General features: G+C 33.1%; 1 protein-coding gene across 2 annotated transcripts in view; it reads right to left on the bottom strand.

The window, feature by feature from the left end:
- EDIL3 (EGF like repeats and discoidin domains 3) overlaps nt 1-23,287 on the bottom strand; it is a gene marked incomplete at its 3' end in the record, with an annotated part of 399,965 nt that overhangs the window by 98,674 nt on the left and 278,004 nt on the right. For both annotated transcript variants that reach the window (XM_081296057.1, XM_081296058.1), the window contains 3 exons: nt 13,730-13,885; nt 12,415-12,559; nt 7,696-7,880 (listed from right to left, as the gene is read on the bottom strand). In XM_081296057.1, coding sequence (XP_081152183.1) covers nt 7,696-7,880; nt 12,415-12,559; nt 13,730-13,885 — 486 coding nt within the window. The remainder of the gene's footprint in view (nt 1-7,695; nt 7,881-12,414; nt 12,560-13,729; nt 13,886-23,287) is intronic.

Genomic DNA, 23,287 nt, shown 5'->3' with positions numbered 1-23,287 from the left:
TGGTTTCAAATACTGCTTCTAAACAGAACCATCCAACTTCCCTTATTTCTGTTTATTGCTTTTTCAATGTTGAATCTATGAAAAGCAGGGCAACAGTAACCATACATGCAGGTAAACACAATGTTGAATATGACTTTCTGTACCTTGCATCTGGCATTGTGTTTTGTTGGAGCATGTGCCTCAAATATATTTATTTAAATTAAAAAATTATGAAGTCACTCAGAATAACTTCTGATCCACAAGGATTCCACCCAATTTTTATGTACCACCAGGCTTATCTTTCCAAGGCTGCACCATTTTATCAAAACCTAATCTTTTTCCCGTTACCATGATGGTTTCCTTCAAATATTTTTCATGATTTTCTATATTTGTTTGTGTATTGGTACTTAATAATGGCATATATGTCTTCTTTCCCAGTCTTAGGGAGTTTTTAAAAGAGGTATTCTTTTTTTTTTTTATTAGTTGCTCATGACAATCCAATGATCTTGACATATCATACATTTGAGTCAAATGGGGTATAATTTCTCATTTTTCCAAGTGTAAAAGAGCTATTTTTGAAGAGATATAACACACAAGTGACCAAAAATTAGAACTGATGGGGAGGTAAAAGCATATATCAGAAATTAAGTAGATATGCTATGCATTATATAAATACTAACATTTCGGAAGGTTCTATTTAAAGTTAGGTGGCTATTTCTGTGCCAATCACTAATTATAGTGTCTTTTTGTTAACTTCATGCTTAGGTTTCATAAGGAGAAATCAGTTGGTTGTCCTTATAATTTTTATTTCTTTGGATTTAGCCAACTATCATATAGGTACTAGAATTTTGTAGATACTAGATACTAGAGATGTGAGAGTTTTTAAAAGCAGAAGGTATACCTGGAAGTGATCTCTTTTGTAACGTCTGCATCTTTAAAATAACAACAAGAAAAATCTGAGTCCCAGAATATTGATGTGATTTATCTGCTGTCCAGTCCATATATCTGGATTTCAAATTATGATCTCAGTATAGTACATTATTCCTGGCTGAACTTTTCTTTGCCCTCTAAGTATTTCTACACAAATATCCTACTCCATTTTGTTTTGTTTATTAAAAGATCTATTTTTGAATTAGATAGTAGAGATTCCCTTTGACAGCATAAAATTATGATAAAACTTTAAGGATGATTTATAGTCTATGTATGGCAGGGGCATTCTTTGATTCATTTAGTGTCATCCAGAATATATCAACATTATGTAAGCAGGGAATAAAGCACACAAAATAAGGTGCACTGCTTGATCTCTTTCAGAACTTCTTTATAGGTGATCTTTCACATATCTTACTGTTTATTCTCTATGAAAATACTTGAGTTGTGAGTTGAAAATCAGAATAATCCTTCACATTGACAAATAATTCCTAGAGGCCTAGTGGTCACTTGATCCTTGAAAACCTTTCCTTCAACTGCCCTGTAAATAAAATAGTCCATAGGGAAAGGGAAGTCAGTGGCTTTTTAAAGAGTTGTGAATTTTGTGGCTAGAATATTCCCTTTCACAATTTTGAAATGAACTAAATTACATAAGGCTTATTTAATTTGAAAGTTGAATTCAATTGCTTTCCTTCACGATTCCACAAAATTAGTATTGAAATGAGGCTCTGTGGGGTTAGATGCAATTTTGATAAAGGTCAACATAAAATGTGCAGTCTAACAACTCTATTAATTCTACTAATTTGATTGAAATACTATGTAGACTGCCTTAAATTAACAAATGTCCTGTGAAATAGACCAAAAGGCCATTTCCTAGGTTACACTGTGACATTTGCTTCTTGATGGCCATTTGTATTGTTACTCTTTGTGAATTTTTACTAGATTTATTTATGGACAGTGATTTCCCATTTTCCATAGTCATCACCAATGAGACAGTGAATGCATAAAGTGTATGCACTGTGAAAAAAGTTAAGATGTCTTATTTTAAAATAAGTTTTTAATCAATCCAGGTTCATTCTTAGAATGTCCTTGTTTAGCTTCATGTACCACACCAAAATACATTAGTGTATTTCTTCATGATTTATGAGATAATCACAAGTGATGCCCTTCTTTCTGATAGAATTCCATTAAACATCTTAATTTCATAATTAATTTTGATCAGTTTGTTTACTCTAAGCATGAATAAAGGAAGAATTTACTGAATCTGTTAAGTCAGTGGTAGTGAATATAAAACACTTAACCATTCTAGTAAGATCAGAGTTTCAGTAGAGAAGATTAGTAAATGGTAATGGTAAATTGGAAATACTCATTTTAAATTATTAATATCTATTATTACTACTTCCAGGTAAAGAAGTTGAAAAATCTGATACTACCAGATAAATACATTCCAAATATTTTGTTTACCAATGCCATGGCTTTTGTGTGTGTGTGTGTGTGTGTGTGTGTGTGTCTGTGTGTGTCTGTGTGTGTGTGAGAGATACTGGTGATTTAACCCAGTGGTACTCTATCACTATGCTACCTCCCTAGCTCCTTCTTATTTTTACTTTGAATCAGGGTTTTACTAGGTTACCAAGTCTGGCCCCCAGCCTGTGACTCTCCGCCTCCGCCTCCTAAGAAACTGGGATTGCAGGAGTGTTCCACCATGTGTGGCATACTAATGTCAATTTAGGTAATTTATCTACATTATTGGCTATTTACAGCCTATCCACTAGTGTAATGCTTTGCATTTTATTGTTTTACTGGAAATTCCATTTTGAATTGAAGAGTACATACCCCCGCCCTCACACACACATTTGCATTCTTAATTGGTGGTATCAAATGTTTTCATCCTAAAGTTACCCAAACCACCAGAAGAGAAGAAAGGACTTCCCAGTACTGGATACATATACCATGAGCTTATTTAATCCATATAGCAATCTGACACAATTCCAAGCTTCTTTACAAAGAAAGTAACCAGAGAAGCCAATAGTTTGATCCTAAAAAAATCTCTGTAAGTGAAATGTCACTTTATTTTTATAACAAGGTTTAAAATCTAATCCAATAATGTGTTGGGGATATCCAGCCATGAGTCAGGAATGAATGACTTAGTATTTTTCCAATTTAAATGTTGATAAGATTTCTGAGAGGCAGAAACTGCAATTTTAAGTTTTAGGAAGCTTTTGGAAAACACATTGTATGGCTTTTGGATAAAAGTTTTGGTTGAGTTTTAATGTTTTGGAGGACATCATAAACACCACAGTGATAGAACAGCATTCTTTCAGAGTTCTGAAAAATGCCTCATCTAGGACTGCTGTGGATGTGACACATTTTTAACAAGTTCAGATAGAAGTAGCATAACACTTTTATGACTAACAGTAACTCAGGGAAGCTAATCAGTTCCATATGCTCACTTCTTTTTTTGGCACTAGGGGTTTAACCCAGGGGCACTTTACCACTGAACTACACTCTCAGTCCTTTTTATTTATTTTTTTTACATTTTGAAACAGGGTTTTGTTAAGTTGTTGAGGCTGGCTTTGAACTTGTGATTCTCCAATCTCAGCCTCCCAAGCACCACTGTGCCTGGCTGGTCCAGTTTTTAAAAATAACACAGTAGCCTTTAACTTTATAGAAGAGACTAGAAGAAATACTAGAGTTGTAACGAGTATACAATGTTAAAAATTTTAAAATGATTTGTGAGTATGTGGGAGTTAAAAGAAAAAGAATAGAACAGTAAAACCCCAAACCAAAACTAAAATAATGATTCCTTCAAATATGTCACAGTTAGGTGTAAGAGTATATGAAGGCTTCATTTACAAAAATATATCTGAAGATCTATTTGATTAGGTTTTGTCAAACACATTAAACTGAAATAACAAAGGATCACATGTATAGTTGTTATATGGAAGAAATTTTTAAAAAATCAATCAGTAAGAAATTAATAATGAAGGAAAGGAATTTAAATGACAGAAATGTCTTTTCTTCTGAAGAGTGTATTTAAAAATATAACTAAATTTATAACTCCAAAAACCTCAATTAGCAATAAAATTGATCTCTATATCAGCAGCTCCCAAACAAAATCACCCTATGCATTGATATCTATAAAAATATTAATCTTATTTTTAACAAAGACGCTAACAAGCACTAATGCCAACAATGCAGTTGAGCAGATTATATTCTCCTGAGGGGAAAATACTAAAAATAGTCACAATACTGGAGCTTTTTCTTGCATGAAGTCAGAAAAAATAAATAAATTAAAAAGAAAGATGTCAATTTAATTTGCCTTGAGGAGTCTGAATATGTTTGACACAACAAAAATTAGACATCTACTGGAAGAACTGGTCCTTGAATTGACAGAAAATCTGTCATCAGCAGGATGAATCGAATCCAGCAGGCAAGAGACTTTAAGGAGACAGTTGAAAAGCCATCTGAAACGTAGTGATGGATAAAGGGTTTGCAATGAAAAAAATCACACCCTGATTCATGTAAGATATTTGTTTTATTTTTGTCTTTCTCAAGAAAATTTGCCACTGGCAATTGCTTTATGTGGATACATCTAGTCTACCAGCCTGAGTTACTTTTGGAGTGTAAAATGTTTTGTCTTATTCCAGAAGGCATTGAGACTCACAAATAATATTAGCTATACCAAGTTAGCATAAAATATGACTTGAATATTTACAATTTAAAAATAAATGATAGCAACAAAGAAGTTTAACTTTACCATTGTCAAGTCTAATAAATGGAAGATTTTTTTTATGATTTCTTCATAGTAAAAACTCAAAACGTTATGTATTATTAAAATGTAGCTGTTGTTGGGCTGGGGATGTGGCTCAAGCGGTAGCGCGCTCGCCTGGCATGCGTGCGGCCCAGGTACGATCCTCAGCACCACATACAAACAAAGATGTTGTGTCCGCCGATAACTAAAAAATAAAATATTAAAATTCTCTCTCTAAAAAAATTTAGCTGTTGTATTAAAATGACTGCTTTTTGATACAATATTTCACATTTCTTTTGTACATGTCATTTTAAATTTTGAGAATATTGAGCTGGGGGTGTAGCTCAGGGTTGGAATGTTTGCATAGTATGTGTGAGGCTCTGGGTTCTATCCCTAGTACCAAAAAAAATAAAAATAAATGGGAAAAATATGTGACAGTTGGGGACTCAAACTTATGTACTCTGTAGTCCCAAATATGCATCTTGAATTATTCTCTGAAGTAATCAGTCATTCACTAAGTCAACAAATCTTTAAGGAGTACCTACAACATGTCATATATTGCTTCAAGTATTTGGTTAGGTACTGGACAACAAGTTGAGAAAGTAAACAATACAGGCAATGTCCTAGTCCTCCTAAAGCAAATGAACTAGGTCAAATAAACAGTTTTTAATACAGTGTCATGATTTTACTGTGAGAAAATTATGGAGAATGCATGAATTCAGCAGCCTTCCTTATCCCTGGCTTCACTTTCCACAGTATTAGTTACACAGTCAACCTTGGTTTGAAAATATTAAATGGAAATTTCCAAAATTAAATGGAAATTCTGAGTACTGTGATGAAATATTATGCTGTTCAGTCCTGTCCTGCTCAGGACCTGAATCATCTCCTTGTCCAGTGTATCCAACCCCTACCTGCCCACAGATCCATTAGCAGCCATCTTGGTTATAGAGTGACTGTTACAATATTCAAATGATTGTGTTCAAGTGACCCTTATTTTACTCAATACTGTGGCATAAGGACAAACTAACTCTGGTAATTAGTGGCAATGCTACAGCTCACATAGGAAAATAAAGACAGTATATGTAGGGTTCAGTATTACCCATGGATTCTGAGATCCACTGGGGATCTTGGAATATATCCCCCAAAGATAAAGAGAGACCATGGTATATGAGAAGGGATCTAAATCAGAGGTGGGAAGGATGCAGCTGGCAGCCAAAACATCACAGAGAAAGGTAGATCCAAAGTGCTCTCCCTATTCTTTTCCTCTAGGAAGAGGATTTATGAAAGAATGGGAAGAGACAGATAGTGTTTCCTTTGAGAAACTAAAGTGAATTTAAAAGACTATCATAAAGACGAAATGGGGCCAAGTCATGCAAAGACTTTTAGACTACATTAAGGAATCTGTACTTTATTCTGAGGCTGAAAGAAAGTATTTGATAGATTTTTAAATAAGGGAATAAGAGTAATATTTTCATATTAGATACACACACACACACACACACACACACACACACACACACACAGTAGTTACAGCTCCAGAAATAGATTTTTTTATAGGACTCACATCAGAAACAAGAAAGCTGATTAAGAGACTTTAGCAGAAACCCAAGTGAAAGGTTGATTGTACAGATTATGACATGACAGTGGGGATGACAAAAAGTGATTTAGAGTACTTGAATACTCTATATAGTAATTGAAATTGCCAGGATTTTCTAAAAATGTTAATCTGAGTTGATAGAGTTAGTGAAAGAGACATCAGCAGGAGGGTAACAGCGTGGCCTGTAAAGAACACTGGGAAACATCAGCTAGAAGGAAAACAAAGTCTAGTGTCATATAAGTCAAGTGAAAGATAGATTTTAAGAAATACATTTAAAGAGCAGGAACAGAGTTGTTGCTGGCTTGTGTGTCTTCACTGTTTATCATTTGGTGCTGCCTGGGTGCATCATGCATAAACATTTGCAAAGCAAATGACTTAATTTAATAAACACTGCTACATGCAAGACAAAGATATCAGGTTGGGGGTTGGAAAGACAAAAAATACTTCCTTCTTTCAAAACAGTAATACATGCATAATAATATACAATGTGTGATAGCTAACATAAGGGTTTGCTATAACTGCAGATAAATAAAAATCCATGAAGAATATAAAGGGAAAGAAAGGAAACAGTGAATATTTCTTGTTCCACGTTAAAAAAAAAAAGTAAAACCAAGTGAAAAGACTTGAAAAGGGACTATTGCAAATTTCAGGTGACCTTATTAAATTAGTTTCAGATTTGGCAAATGTGACTTTTAGAGGGGTAGTATTTGCTATTTTAAAAAAATTAACAATTTCCAGGCATACAATAATTATCACAAATTTTGAACTCATGCATATTGCATAACAATAAATAAGATTTGAACTCAGTTCTAGCAAGAAAAGTGATTATAAAATTGATCTCTCTCTCTTTGCCACAGAAGACATTAAAAAATTCCATGCACACTTAAAATTACTCCCCAAATGAGTGCATTTCAAGGTTGTTTTAAAAAGCACTGTCAACTTATGTCATGTGCAAATGATAGAATGACTCTGTGGAATCTATGCTTTCCTTCTATAAGCAAGTTCTGTCAGGTGAGTATAATAAAATTGCTCCATTGCCTAGCAGTCACAGGTAAAGAGCTAATATGTCATGAGTAGTGATACTATGAGACTACTGCATGTCAGTGACATGATTTCAATGTCCTTTGGATTCCTGCCATCAAACTTTCAAAATCAGTATTAACACAAAGCATTCAAAAAGATGCAAGTTAATCCAGAAGCTCTGCCATCTGCTACAGTCTGCAATATCAACCTGATGGCATCCGTAAGTCAACACCAGAGTGAAAATAGTCCAGGGACAAGACTTTATAAGGAATTTTTGTTTTACCAATTTAGGTAAGCCAAAATCAAACAAAGGCACACTTAAAATTGTGTGAATGTGATGACTTCAATAGTCACCTAACCAACAGCAAATCTTGTAAGGCAGGGGACCGTGGGTGGTGAAACAACTTAAAAATGTTACCTGTAACCATTGTGACTGGTCATTGTGGCCAGAGGTCCAGGCATTCACTTTGCCTTGCTTGTCCAGCCGAGCTTTCCTGGGTTCCCAAGTGAACATGTCCATGTTGAGCGTTCTGAAGATGCTGGAGGCAGTGATCTGATAGTCTTGTATGTGTCCTGATTTCATCCCCAAAGGCTCAGAACAGCCTGAAAGAAAATGATAAAAGCTCTGTGAGAAAAATTATTTGTCATCCTGTAGCTTTTCTGCACTCATTTTCGATAGGCAAGAGAAGATTAAACATAATGCTATTCATTCCTCCAAAGAGAGAGCATCTAAATTAAAAAAAAATGTGCCATAATCAGAAACAAATCTAGAACAAAATAGAAAAACAAGATAGCCAATTCAGGCTATTTTGTCTGAATATATTTTGGAAAAATTGAAAATAAGACAGACAATTCAAACTACTTTTGTGTGATAGATGATTTTGCAAAATGAAAACAATGCTGAAATGCTCTCTCCTGTCTCATTACTGGAAGCCTTGTGACTGTTCCCTGGTTTTCAACAGTTTCATTGTGTCTTTAAAAATGGGACATTTTCTCATAAAGTATATTCGGTTTTCTTTTATTTGTTTTCATAATACTGCAAATGAAAATTCCCCCAGTACAAAATCATTTCCACAAACTGTTCTACTGTTATATTCTGAACTGGACAGCATTTTGTTGTCTAAGAAATATTTCGTAATTTTTACCACTGATTCTTACTGTACCAATATGGTTTCTACCCCAAGACAGGAAACTCATATTTACTCAATGTTTAGCTTGTACAATATGGAATATAAACTAGTAAATGAGATAACAAAAGAAAATAAGCAGATTCTAGCAAAAGCCATTACTAGACACATCTTTTTATAAGTGCTAACATTTCAATAATACTCAATAAATTTTACTCTTAGAATATTCTTGGAAGATTCTCAAATGTACCACATTTTCCAGATTGATATGGTACAAAATTTATGTTTCTCCACCAATTAAGAATGTTTGTGGGGCTGGGGATGTGGCTCAAGTGGTAGCGCGCTCGCCTGGCATGCGTGCGGCCCGGGTTCGATCCTCAGCACCACATACAAAGAAAGATGTTGTGTCCGCCGAGAACTAAAAAATAAATATTAAAAAGAAATTCTCTCTCTCTCTCTCTCTCTCTCTCTCTCTCTCTCTCTCTCCCTCTCTCCCTCTCTCTTTAAAAAAAAAAGAATGTTTGTGTGTGTATACATATATGTATATATATATATGTGTGTGTATATATATACATATATGTATACACACATAAATAATTTCCCAATCTCAAACTATGACTGACAAAATTTTATTTACAGAGTTTGTAATAGGAAACACGATTCAATCATCTTTAGCTAGTGACTGAGGCTTTCTTAAGTCAAATTGTTATATTTTAGCCAATATATTCACAAAGTAAGTTTGATCAAAGAAGCAAAGATAAAAGAACTGCCTTATCCAACTGATACCTTCTTCTTATATTCTACTGTTCCCTCACTTACTGACTGTGTGGTCTTGGTCTTGTATTTTTATTATTTAGCCACTTTCAGTTTTGTCATCTGTAAAATGGTGATAATAATAGAAACTACCTCAAGAAGTGTTCTAAGAAATTAGTTAATAAACATGAAACTTATAAGCATTACTGGCACACTTAGCATTTAGTAAGGGTTGGCTATTTTTACTATTTCCATGAAACTTATTCCAACAAAAAACAATGTTATAAGTCTCCAAATATCAGTTTATTAATGAGTACTAATGATGATCCTGTGACTGACTGAAGTTGCTAGAACTAGGCCATTTTATGTCTAGGCGCTGAGACATTGGTTTAGAATTCTTCATTGATAATTCTTAAGCACAACCAACTGTCTTCTGTCCTGGTCAATCTAGGTCACTTGTCTTCCTTGAGTCTCCTCCATTTTCATCTTGACCTCCCCTGCCTAGGAATGGCCTATCTTTCCCAACCATGACAAAAAAATGGCATGGAGGGTTGTTGTCTTTACAGGAATCTTGCTGAGGAGGCATACATCCTGAGTCCTATGGTAAAGATAGCACTAATACCTAAAAGCAAATTTTGAGTGAGAAAAATATCATAACAACTCTCCAAAAATTCTATAAAGTCTTAACACCCCTGTTGGCATGATGCTTATCTAGTTCTAAAGTAACTTGCATTGTCTGCTATAGAGATTTTGGTTCGATTTCTATTCACACCCCCACCCTACTACTGTTTCCTAAGTCTTTGTAAAATGTTAGTTGTCATAAATACAAGGAAAAAGAAAGGTAGTTGTTTTTCCCCCCTCTGTTATATAGCATACCAGTTTAGAGATTATATAGAAAAAGAATGCCTTTGACTAATTCTTCTTAGTCATAAAATTAAATTCATATTCATTCTATTGTATAGTTCTTAGCCAGGCTGAAATGCTGAGTAATTATTTGCTTAAAGAATAAGTACTTGAGTTTCATTCCTCTAATTACAGTCTGGTCTATTTTATTCCAAACACATAAGTCATATCTCTTTCAGATAATTTAAAAGTTGTTCTTTTTAAGGGTCTACAAAGAAAGTAACTGCTGATCTTCTTGACAGGGTTAAAGGTTGAATGACAATTTATTGCAAAAAGCAAACAACAACAACAACAACAACAAAAGGAATTTACAGCATTGCAGTCCACTAAAGAAAATAGTTTGTTTTTTTTATGTGTGTATTTATTTCCAAGTATTACAGCTAACTTCTCTGCCAATATACCCTCTATCACAAATTCCCATTTTGTATTATTTTCATGCACATAAAAATAATTAACTCTTTTGCCAGTGTGAGCAGTACCTGAGCAAATTAAGGTATTAACACAGAAACTGGTTATTTCTATAGTGAAATGCTCTAGTTTTTAAAAAACAACCACTGTGAGGTATTATTCTCTGCATGCAAGTTCAAAATCAATTTGCAGAGTTGGAAGGTAGAGTATTACTTCTATTTCAGAAAACAAAATCTGTAAAGTGTCAGGTGTAACCTCTTGTCAAACTTGAAAGTAAAATATATTTACACCTTAGGGGTGTATCCATGCCATGTATGAGAGACTGATCCTCATGAATCAGAAGACTGAAAAATTGGGGAAGGTGATGTTGAGCAACTAAAAACCACAGGGCTTATAGTGAACCTCATCATATTGAAGCTTCCCCCTGATTACTTTATGATGAATGGCTTAGGGATGGCACTGGCCTCTGGTGATTTAGTGACATGCAACACAAACACTACACAGCAATGATTCAAAGATTTACTGACAGCCAATAAACTGACTGAAATTACCAAATAAGAAAAAAAATCTGTTAGAATAATTAATTGCACTAAAGCTGTGTATTGGTTGCTTCATAAAATATGCAGATATAGAATATGAAATGTAATTCTTAAAATGATTCACTCATCTAGACTAATCAATCTAATTTCTTTAAATGCAATGGGCTAATTAAAAATTGTTCACATTTTAGTGCTGCTTTTTATTTGTTTAAAAATTATTCCCTAGCCTGGTGTGGTGGCTTACTCCTGTAATCCCAGCTACCGAGGAGGCTGAAGCAGGAAGATTGTGAGTTTGACATAATCCTGGGAAACTTATAGAGATGTCATCTCAAGATACAATAAAAATATTCCCTTTTTAGGTATCACAAATAAGACTAAGAAGTGAAATGGATATAAAGTATGCACTTTAATAGATCAATCAAACCGCACATTTGTCTCTTTCCAAGGACTTAATTTCCTATTTTCTCAAAAGGTATTGTTTTAAGTTGGTAAATATTTTTCCACATTTTTGAGGTTATGCTAAGAAGTGAACACACGTGAACTTCGAATTTTCTTCTCAGTTGCTTGAACAAAATAATTTGGTGCTTCTGTGGCAAAGATAGGAAAAGGTTGAGGCTAGAAACATAAGAACAACCTCTAAAAATATAGAACAGTAAAGTACCTCTAGAAGATTTTATATTTTGTTCAGAATCTATCTATAATGAAATAGGACCACTGTGAGATCTACACATTAAGTCTTCATCTTTATGTCTAGTATTGATGTTCCCAGAGGACAAGAATTACTTAACTCTGAGTCCTTTGATAGATTATTCTGGAGCTGAATAACCACTATTTGTACAATAATCAGGTTGCTAGCTAAGAATGATCCCAGAATAAATTTATAGTAGCAATCTTGGTATTGAAGTATTGTTCCCTAGGGAGGAATGATAAATTTACATGTTTCATAAAATCTAAAAGAAGAAAAAAGCACCAAGTTCTTATGGTAGGTAGACAACGACAAAGCTTACTTTCCTGTACCATATATCGTAAACTTAACTGCAATTTATGAGGTCAGACAGATTCCATTTTATGCTGAACTTCTGTCACAAAACATAAATCACCGTTTCTACCCCAAACAATGAGATACATCCAAATTTGACAAGTTTCCCGTGAGCATTGTTTGTACTTTATTTGGCCACTCCACAAAATATATTACTATTTCTATACTAATTCTATTCTGTAACATGCTTTTGAGCTTGTTTATTTTATGCATAAGTGGCAAGCTGATTGAAACATGCCTTGGACATTTTGAAGCAGAAATTAATTTCCATGGGTATTTGGAAAGCTATAGGTTAGTAGCAGACTACATACAAATGTGCTTTTTATTTTCTTTAAAGACAGTACAGAAAGAGATAATATGACACTCACCAGAGAGTTCACAGCCAAGAAGTTCCATTCGCAGAGTGCAGTGCCTTCGACAAACTTGGGGATAGAGTCTTACATACTGAGCTTTTATGGGGGGTGTGAACGAGTTAGCATAGGGTGTGTTGTTATCAACATTTCCACGGAACACCTGGGCAAAGACATGAAACAGAATTTTAACTTATTAAATGCTGTAGCTTCTTTACTTATTTTCATATGCTGACCTTTACCCTCATTGCACATAATTCTTAAAAGATTATATTAAATATTTTTGGGCCTGGAGCATTTAAGAAGTACCTTACCATCAGTAGTGAATAAAAAACCCATAGATTAAAAAACTAATTAAAGCTATAAACCACTGTGGCCTCTGGCATACTTTCTTAGGATGGTCTTATCAATATTAAGGCCAGCCCTTAGAACTGGGAAACTACTTCTCTCTTTTTTGAGAAATGGCACCTTCAATCATTCAACTTAATCTGGGTCTGTCTGTTCATTTTGCAACTCAGTACATTCTTTTGGAGTAAAGACTAGTTTCCAGTAGTGCTTCCTGATTACTTTATCTTTCTAGTGCTATAATCAGATTTATGATGCTTAGGGTTTGACTGATAAAGATTACCTTTATCAACAAGTCCCAGATCACGGCAAAGAGGCTGACAATTCCTTATATGTATTCTCCAGTAAAAACTACTTTCCTTTTAAAAATCAAGTAATTCCTTTATATCTCATTTTTTAGTATACATTTTATATAACCTGGCAAACAGAAAATCTTATTTAAATTCACTTGAGAGGGTAACTTAAAAAAATATTTCAAAAAATTTCTCAGATTTTAATCTAATGCATGATTTTAAAATGGGATGATTTGCAGTTCTGATATCTCTAATTTTAAAATTTTTGAGAAACAATTAATTTCAAAATTCTGAATATCATTTTATATTGCATATTATATCCATTTCCTGTAGAATATTTTTAAAGTAGTAGATTTGATCCACAGTTATTTGATTAAAGATGCATACTGTCTGTAAAATCAGTAATGATGAAATTGAAAGTTGACTTCTGGGAAAGTAAAGGCTTTGCTAACTTTGCAAAAAGTATTGGTGGGAACTCTAGTTAAAATCTAAGAACATCTTAAATAACAACTGTTGTAAGTTTATAACTTGGAGAAACTCCTCCTCTCTTCACTTCACTAGCCAAATTAAAAGCAAAAATCACCAGAAACATTTTCAACATAGGCTTCTCCTGAAGGCTCATTTGTGATGTAATCATCAGTGATAGAAAATAGCATTTTTACTTTTACTTATGTGGGTTAAGGAGTCTGTCTTACCATGTCTTCATTGGAGCCTTTCACTTTGTACATTGTCCAAGTCTTTCCATCATTACTGTAGGCAATTTTGTAGGATTTTATATACTCTGGGCTCCCAATCCTCTTGGCCCCTTGGGTAATCACACCAGTAACTCTCATTTTTCTTTGCAAATTTATCTGAGGAAACAAAAAAGTCAACAAAAAACTCATTGCTTCCAGGCTATTCATATTTTGGGAATAGAACATTTTTATTTATCAGTATAGATTTATGATCTTATGAAAAACTAATATTTATCTGAAATTTTTTCAGATAAACATATAAAATAGGCACATATTAAGTTTAACTTCATAATTGCTTTCTATAATGGAATAATGCTTTTTTAAACAGCAAAACAATGCAGTGAGCAGGCTTCAAAAAGTATAATGTTCCCATAAATCAAAGATAGAAAACTTTTGGTTGGTTCTAATGTGCAGGTGTGAAAAATGGGAACATTTTCTTGTCAAAATATCAGCATCATTACTGCTAAAGTGTCTCAACTGACTTAAGCTTCGAGAAATATTCATTTAAAATAAAACATTCAAATCTCACTAAAATTTGAGTATTAGAATAAGGAAAGGTAAAAATAACAATGATGATGAATCCAAACCAAAGTATCTTTGGCCTCTTCATTGCTACATTGTAATATCTGTTGTGGGTTGTACAAATGGTCATGAGGGAACTATGATTTTTCATCAAATTCTTGCTTTTTTTTCTTAAATTTCCTATATGGAGACTTCCTAATTGGCTTTTTCTATCCATTCCAAGTCAATTTATAACAGTTTACAGCAGGAGAAATAAGTAACTAATAAAAATGTTAATGTTCTTTTAATATATAAATAAGGATCTCTTTCTGATACTTAACATAAAATAATTAAATAATACAATGCAAAATATTTTATTTACATAGAGTAAACATCAAATTTTGTTTCATTCACTTTAAAGTGCATTTATACATTCTAAAATGTAAACAGTAAAACTGTCCTGTTGTAATATTCTTGATAAATTCTTATGAAGCACCCCTTTCGACCAACATAAACCAGGAAAATTTCAGTAGTTCACACTGTATTTTTAATAATTCAAAGACTATTTTCTGAGAAAGAAAAAATTAAAAAAAAAAAAAGAAAATCCTTAGGTTCATGTAAGTGACCAAGGTTTTCCACTCCATGATCTGACTTCAAGAATCAGCATATGAATGCACATGATGAGACAGTCTCTCTCTAGTCACTTTTCTGAGTGTTCTAAAGCCCCATCTTCTCCTTCTAGGTGTCATGAGCTCCTTCCCAACTGGTGTTCACAAGGAAGTTTTCAGTTCTACTCTTGGACAAAGCCTGGTCATGATGAGTTAGAGTCCCAGCCTCTCAACTGCTAAGCTGAGTTTACCCCTTTCACGCTTTCAACACAGATCTTATAAACAACCTTTTAAAATAGAGATTTCATATTTAAAATCCTGGGTATTTGTCTCTTTTTTCCTCCAAAAACGCTGTGTGCATTGACTCAGATACTCAGTCAGGTTCAATTTTCTCATTTCAATGTTCAGATATCAAAATGTTTATAGACATGAATATATTTTAAGTCCCATTCTTTTTTTGGAAGCTCAAAAAGAGTATATTCTTCATTAAGGTATATATTACTAATTTAATATTTATCTACATTTATCTCAGCTAACAGCTGACTTTGGAGTTTTATGTGTGAAATTTGGAAAAGGGAACCTCCGAGAGACACTTGTTTTAGTGAGTTAGGTAAAGCAGCACATTGCTATGGAAGAGCAACATTCTCTCGGTGTCTTGTGAGTGATGTTATTTTTCTTTTTAATCTGAGGCTCTTCAGAACCTAAACCTTCCCAATATGTACAACACAAGCAATGGGCACTCTGAATCACATTTCCTCCTATTTTGGAAGCCAAGTTCCACATTTCGCATTGCTGAACATTCCTTTTTCAATTATCTTTTATCTCATTTCAATTATCTTGTTTATACCTCTTATAGACAGCCAAATTATCTTTGCTAGATTTTGGCTGATTAGCTATACACTAATTTTCTAAAGCTTAGATTGTAAAAATATAACAATAAAAAAATCAAAACCTGATTTCATGTTTTTCTCTATGTCATTAGAAATTATATTTTAAAAGATTCATATTTGCTCTAATACTTAGAAGTACCAAGTACACATTTTAGAAATTTCAGGTAGTAAAGCATTACCCAACTTGAGTTGTCTCCACTTTAAGAATTTGTAATTAAACATCAGCACTATTTTCATTAAACACAAAATAAAAACAAAAAATTGATTCACAAAATACAGATTCTGGGATCACTAAGTTTTAGTAATTACTAGGTTTCGGACTATTGACTTCTTATGCATCTAGCACCGTTAAGCCTGGATAATAAAGAATTTAATATAAAGAGGATAGAATTTCACCTTCATAATCATACTTAAGTTTAATGTCAGAAATCTAAGTTGCTGTAAAAAATAAACTAGGCCTTAGAGGAAGGTTATAACATAATTTTAGAAACATTTCCACTTCAACCACCTCCTATAAGTGATCTCCTTTCATTATATTCCAACATTATTTTTGATTGCTTACAAAATAACAATGGCTAAAGGTAATCTTAGGTTTACTCTACTTAACTGAACTATATGAGACACTACGTTAAAGGTTTACTGGAAACTGAACTGGAAATGCCTAAATTACTCTGTGGATGGATCTTGGATATAAAATAAAATACTTTCACTTATATATCTCATTTCAAAGAAATTATTGTTATACTGGATGGTAGGTACACTATGTAACCTTAAAATGTATCCTAAGATATTTTTTATCCCCTCATAGATATGAAGAAGAATTATTTAGATCTAGCATGCCTTGAACCTTTGCATAGGCCAGGCAGAAACAGAAAGGACTGGGTATTTCAGTTTGGTTTTGTCACTTCCTACCCAAGAATGTTGGTCAATTTGCCTTTACCTCTTGAAGTTTAATTTCCTCATAAGAAGGTTTCGATAAAATTATTATATGTGAAGATTATATGATATACATATGGAAAAATTTAACAGTATCTGCCTTCCCCCAAACTCTTAGAACATTCAATTTTTGGTTTGATGTTCAGGATGTTGTTGTTGTTGTTTTAATTAACCGAGCATTGATTCCAGTGGTTCTTTATCCCTGAGCCACATATTTATATTTATTTATTTTTGAGATAAGGTCTCATTAAGTTGCAGAGGCTGGCTTTGAATTTGTGATCCTCCTGCTTCAGCCTCCAAGGTCCTGGTTTTCTGTTTGTAGTGAAAAGAAACATTCTGGAAAGGTTTATCCGTAAGGGTTTATAATCATAATAATGATATAAACAGAACTTTGTAAAAAAAATTCCAGAGCTACATACTGATATTTATTATGGTTATTTAGGGCTACAGTAATCAAGTATGTGTATAAATCTGACCATTTTCTTCAAAATAGTTAAGAGAAGGGAAAACTAATAGGTTCATGACCAAATAGCAAGTAGCATGGACCAGTGTGCCTGCTCCCAAGAATCCTAGCACTAAGGACACTCCAATATAAGAAGTTGCTGAGAAGGTTTTGGGCTTTATTGAAGTGTACCACACACATGCATGTGAGTGCACACACACACATACACACACACACACTCCAAATCATGTAACAGGGGCTCTTGAGATCCCCAGTGCACATTGATATATTTGGAGTGTATGAAGGCAAACTCTAAAGGCTGATCATGGAAATTAGACTTGAGAATTTCCTAGATGCACTTTTTCTCATTCTCACTTTACCTATCTGGGTTGTACTCAGTTCTAAACAGTATGAAAAGTGGTAAAACATGGAGCCAGGCTGGAATGGGAGCCTGTAGTCACCAGGAGATCCACTAGTTCTACCCTTTGCATCCCACATCCTTACTTTATGGACCTGGGAGGTGAAACAGTGATAGAGGTTCTTGTAATGTCTAGCTGTGTCTTGCAAGGAGAATACAGTACAGGACTACCTGTAGAATCTAGTTTGGCTGTGAGAACTCTCAATGCCAAATAGTCTACCTGCAGTAGCTCAAGCTAGGATATGAGTTTTACCTCAGTTTTAGGTATACCCCTAGCCAAGACATCAATATCAAACTCCTTGAAGAACGCAAGTCCCATGATCAAAAGGGGGGAAACAACAACAACAACACAGGACTAACACCAGGAAAGCCTAATTTAATGGATCTGCCAGGTTAAAACCTTAAAACAACAAACAACATAACAAATTCTTAAAAAGCAAAAAAAATGATTTTGAAGCATAAGAGAAGAACAATTATATAAATGAGAACTAACTGAAGATATTAAGAATGAAAAATATGGTTGCTTAAATAAAGCTTCCTATGAGGGAGTTTAGCAGCAAAAGAGCAAAAAGACATAGCTGGAGAACAAACTAGGAAGTAGCAAGACAGCATAGAGGACCTTTTCCAGAAAGAAAAAAGATGATACTGAAATTGTCCATATTGGCAGATGATAGAACAATTTATTTATTTATTTTGATAGAACAATTTATGTCAGGAGTTAAAAGTTCTGCAATTTGGCTTAATATAGATCAAAGTATAATGTATTCCAGCAAGTAACAACTGACAAAATAATATAAATAATCAAAATAGTGGGATATTGACACATGTAGAGATAGATGAACAGAAGAGAAAGTCAATAAATAGATCACAAGATGTAAAGAAATTTTATATATTAAATAAGTGACTTTAAAATCAATGTAGAAAATAAAGAGTATTAAACATCTGGGTTGGGAGAAATAGGTAGATGTCTTAAACAACATTTAGATAATATCTGTTCCCTCGTTCCAGAATAAATTCCAGTTAAATTGAACACTTAGGTGGAAAAAAAAAATGAAAATAAAGAAACCACAAAATTATCAGAGGAAAATATGGGATTTTAAATCTCTAAGGTGAAAATGGTTTTCTATTCATGACACAAAATTTAAAAATGTTGTTACATTAAACTAAAATTTCCTTCAAGATAGAAGCTAGATAAAATCAACAGACACTAGTATGGCAGTATGTAAAAAAGTGGATGTGTAACCGATGTGAATCTGCATTATGTATATGGGGTAAAAATGGGAGTTCATAATCTGCTTGAATCAAATGTATGAAATATGATATGTCAAGAGCTTTGTAATATTTTGGACAACTAATAATAATAAAAAAGCTAAATAAAATCAATATACAAATAATAATGAGGATTAATCTTTCATAAATCATAACAAAGAATTGATTAATTCAGTAAATTAGTAACTTTATATTTCAATAGATGAAACAAAAATAACTCAATAAGGTAATGGGCAAAGAATTTCATTAGGTGACATTAAATGAAATACATATAAACATGAAAATAAACATGATCTCATTCATAATATAAGTTAAATTTAATCTATTGAATCTGAATTGAATTATGATAAATATTATAATTCATCTGTCCAAAACAAAGATTAGAAAGTTTGATTACCCAGTGTTAGCAAGAATGTAGATAAACAAGTGCACTTAATGAATTTCTGTGACAGTATAAATGACACAGTCATTACGAAGCACATTTGGTTACGTGAAGCAAAACGAAAAGCATGCATTCTCTTTAACTCTGCAACTCTATTGTAGGAATGGAACCTACAAGTATAATCATAGCTACCTAAGTTGGCACAGGTTCCCAGTTGGTTCTGTAACACTACATGTAATACAACACAATTTAAAACAATTTACAATGTTATTAATAGAGATATAAGTCATTTCAATATGGGAAAGTCCAGAAAATAGGATATTATTCAGTTGTGAAATATAAGAGCAAGAACAATGCAGGGAGAGAGTGAGGAAGGGATGGAAGAAAGAGACCAATAGACCCTAGCACACTAATAAGAGCAGTGAGACTACAGTGCAGGACAGTGTTTCATATACTTCCCTAAAATTGAAATAATAAGATTCCCTGCTTGACCAAGAACATCACAGGTCAAGTTTATAGGACAGTAACTCCTGGGGGAAGGTATTTGCAACATCAAAAATTGGCATGGGCTTATTATTTAGGAAATCATTTTTCTTAAACTTTGGACACAGAACTCCTTTCCTTCTGAAAAATTATTAAAAGTCCCCAGAGCAAATATGTATACATACATGATTTTGTGAGATATTTACAATAAGTATTATATATTCACATGATATATATAAATGTTTTATGATTTAGAAATTGAAACTAATAAATTTTAGAAATATTTATTAATCCATTTCAAAATAATAAACCAATTAAAAGTTATCATATACAGCAAATTTCTATAAAATTCTATTGTTAGAAAACAAAAACTTACTGAGAAGGAAAGGCTATTTTTTACATTTCTGCACACCTCATTCATATATGGTTTAGGAAAAGACATGTTCTCATGTTTAATTCTGTAGTGAATACACTTTTATTTGCTGAAAAGAATCCAACTTTACACAGATTTGTAGCAGGAAAAGTATGGGTATTTTAATAATATTTCTAGATAAGTATGGATATTCTTTGTTACCATACCAAAACTTGAAAAGTTTGTTTCTTAATTTTTAATGCCTTTATTTTATTTATTTATTTTTATGTGGTGCTGAGAATAGAACCCAGTGCCTCACACATGCTACACAAGTGCTTTACCACTGAGCCACAACCCAGCCCCTGTCATTTATTCTTTGAAATACACATGATGCTGCAAAAAGGAAGAGGGGGGTTTCATAGTAAAGTTCACACAATGTTGCAATAGCTTTTCCTGAGGATGATCATCACACACTCAGCAGAAGTGCTTTATGCATAATTCCCCTTTCATCACACAGAATATGAAAGATCTAATAAGGACTGGCATTTAATAACATTAGCTATCATTACTGCTTCATCAAGGGCATTCTTAAACAAATTGGGTATTCTTTTCTTCACTCCCACATGGGCATGATAGACACAATTCAATAACTAGTATGGTTTGGCGCCACCATTCAGATACTAAGACATAAGCAGTTTTATTCATCATTGCTGGTGGCATCAGTACAAATGTTAGCACAGTGAAAATGGCAAAAACAGCCTTAGAAATATTATGGAAATAGCAATGATTTGTGAACCTCTTGAATGGGTTTTTAGGACCCCCTACTTCTGCAAACTGTAGTTTTAATTGAGAACTACTGATATGAAATGTAAAAGGGTTATTATTTTGTGAATTATTCACACACACACACTTACCCACACACCTAAATTTTGAGAAAATAAATTTTTTAAAATGGAGTAAAAAGAAAGGATATTAAAAATCAAGTCAGAGAAAATTAAATGGTAATCACTATAAATTATAAGGAGATACTAACATATAGTCAATAGAATGACAAAACAAAAATATCAGACAATATCAAGTACTGGTAAAATATTCTGCTGTTGATGGTGGGAGTATAAACTAGTACAGTCATTCCCATCTGTTAGTTATTAACAAAATTAAGCATTCTTATATCTGGGCATTTCTTCTCAAAATTTTTTGCATAAATGTTTATAGAGAAATGCATACGCATAATTATTTAAAAATATATTTTATATTTGCAAAGAGGAACAGAATAAGTAGATATCACCAGAGAAAGAGAGAATTAAAATTTAAAATTTTTTTTGTGCATGACATGTATGTGTGTATGTGTGTGTGTGTGTGTGTGTGTGTGTGTGTGTGTGTGTATGCGTGCATGTATATATTTAAGAGTTCTTGGACAAGAACCAATATTCTCTAAAGACATGAAATCTTGGCCTGAACTTACATTTGGATATCTAAAAACCATAAGAATATGTGAAAAAGTGTAGAATGAAATGCGCACAATGGCACACATGTGCATTTTAAAACATATTGAAATATAAAATCATGTGTTTTCCAATAATTTGTTAGTCCACATAAACACAGGGAAGGTGAAATGAAAGGTCACAGGTCAACTGTGCTAGATTGGTTTCCTATAAAGGTAAGAGGAGTGGGAAGAAAGGTGGGAACAAGTAACAATTTCATATTAAGTGGGAAGATATCTTGCTCAGACTGATACTAACTATGTGCCTTGAAATAAAGAGGTGCATCCTCAGGTCAGTGCTGGCACATGATATGCTAAGGGGTGGGAGGAGGAGTCTTTAGTTCCTCTCCTTTAGAACTCTATTCTTAAGGTTAATGACTTAATATGGCCCTCGGATGCAAGTACAGGTACCTACCTACAAAAGAAATTTCCTAGGCTTGTTCACTGATATCGGATATTGTACATAAGCATTTCAAAAATACTTACATAGTAACATACTTAAAATTATTCATTCAAATTTAGGAAAAAAGTGAAATAAGTAACTAATTTTATGAATAGTTCTGTTTTTCTCTAACTTGACATTGTTGCTGAAAGTTGGGATATATTTAGTACAGTTAAGTGTATGTCTGACAGGTAGTTGGTGTGACTACAAATAATTCCAATATCTGTGTGTGGTGCTACACACCTGTAATCGCAGGCACTTGGGAAGCAGAGGCAGGAGGATTGCAAATTCAAGGGCAGCCAAGGCAGTTTAGGTAGCTGCTGTATCAAAGTTTTTTAGAAAAGGCTAAATAGACTGAGTTGTTGATCAGTAGTCGAGCACCTTGGGTTCATTCCCCAGAGCTGAAATAAGTAATTAACCAAAATACACACACACACACACACACACACACACACACAGAAATAATATGTAAAATGAAACCACACTTTCTAATGTTATATGGAAAAGGTTTTAAATTCAGGGTTTTTAAATTTTTTAATACTTAGGAATTGAAAGAGAAGTATTTCTTTTTCAAGAAATTCCAGGAATCACTGTCAGTTGAAGACTAATAAGAAAGGAAAAGAAATGCCTGATTCAGAATTTATTCTTTGGAGGAAAGTCAAGTTATAATCAAACACTCAGTGGTTATTTGCTTCTTTTCTTCATAAAAAGTAATTTGTAAGCTACTATTTTTTAAAAAATATGAATTTAAATAAAATGTTACATTAGAGCATTATGCAACTATATAGTATTCATATAATAATTGTAACTCCATAGCAACCATGATGCATATGAATATATTTTTAAAATATGTACAAAATCCAGGCAATTTGTTTAAATAGACTACTGAATGCCAGGAAATAGAGATTTTTTTAAGTATTAATGTTTCTTTTTTAAGTTTGGGGTTGTGTATTACCCCATACATAGTAAAGTATCAGATAAAGTAATACAATAATCTTCAAGATGGGATAAGTTTTAGTATATGTTCCATCATTAGAATTACCAAAAATATAACAGGCAATTTGCTATTACTGTAAGTAAGATATACACATATCATCAATGCTTAACCTAAAAGAAGAGTACATTGCATAAGGATAGAAAAAACCAAACTGTTAACTACCTTTAGATCAGTAAATAAATATTCCACTTGGACACCAGGTCTTTCTGTTGAGTTAAAATATTGTTTTTATATGATTGTTTTAAAAATTTTTTGCATAATTAAAGCACCTAAAATTATAAATTATTATCATTCAGGATACTTCCATCTTGATATA

Source organism: Spermophilus citellus (genome assembly GCF_964194105.1).
Source record: "Spermophilus citellus genome assembly, chromosome: 1".
Classification (NCBI taxonomy): domain Eukaryota; kingdom Metazoa; phylum Chordata; class Mammalia; order Rodentia; family Sciuridae; genus Spermophilus; species Spermophilus citellus.
The sequence above is the reverse complement of the archived record's forward strand: the minus strand, read 5'-3'. Positions and strand labels throughout refer to the sequence as shown.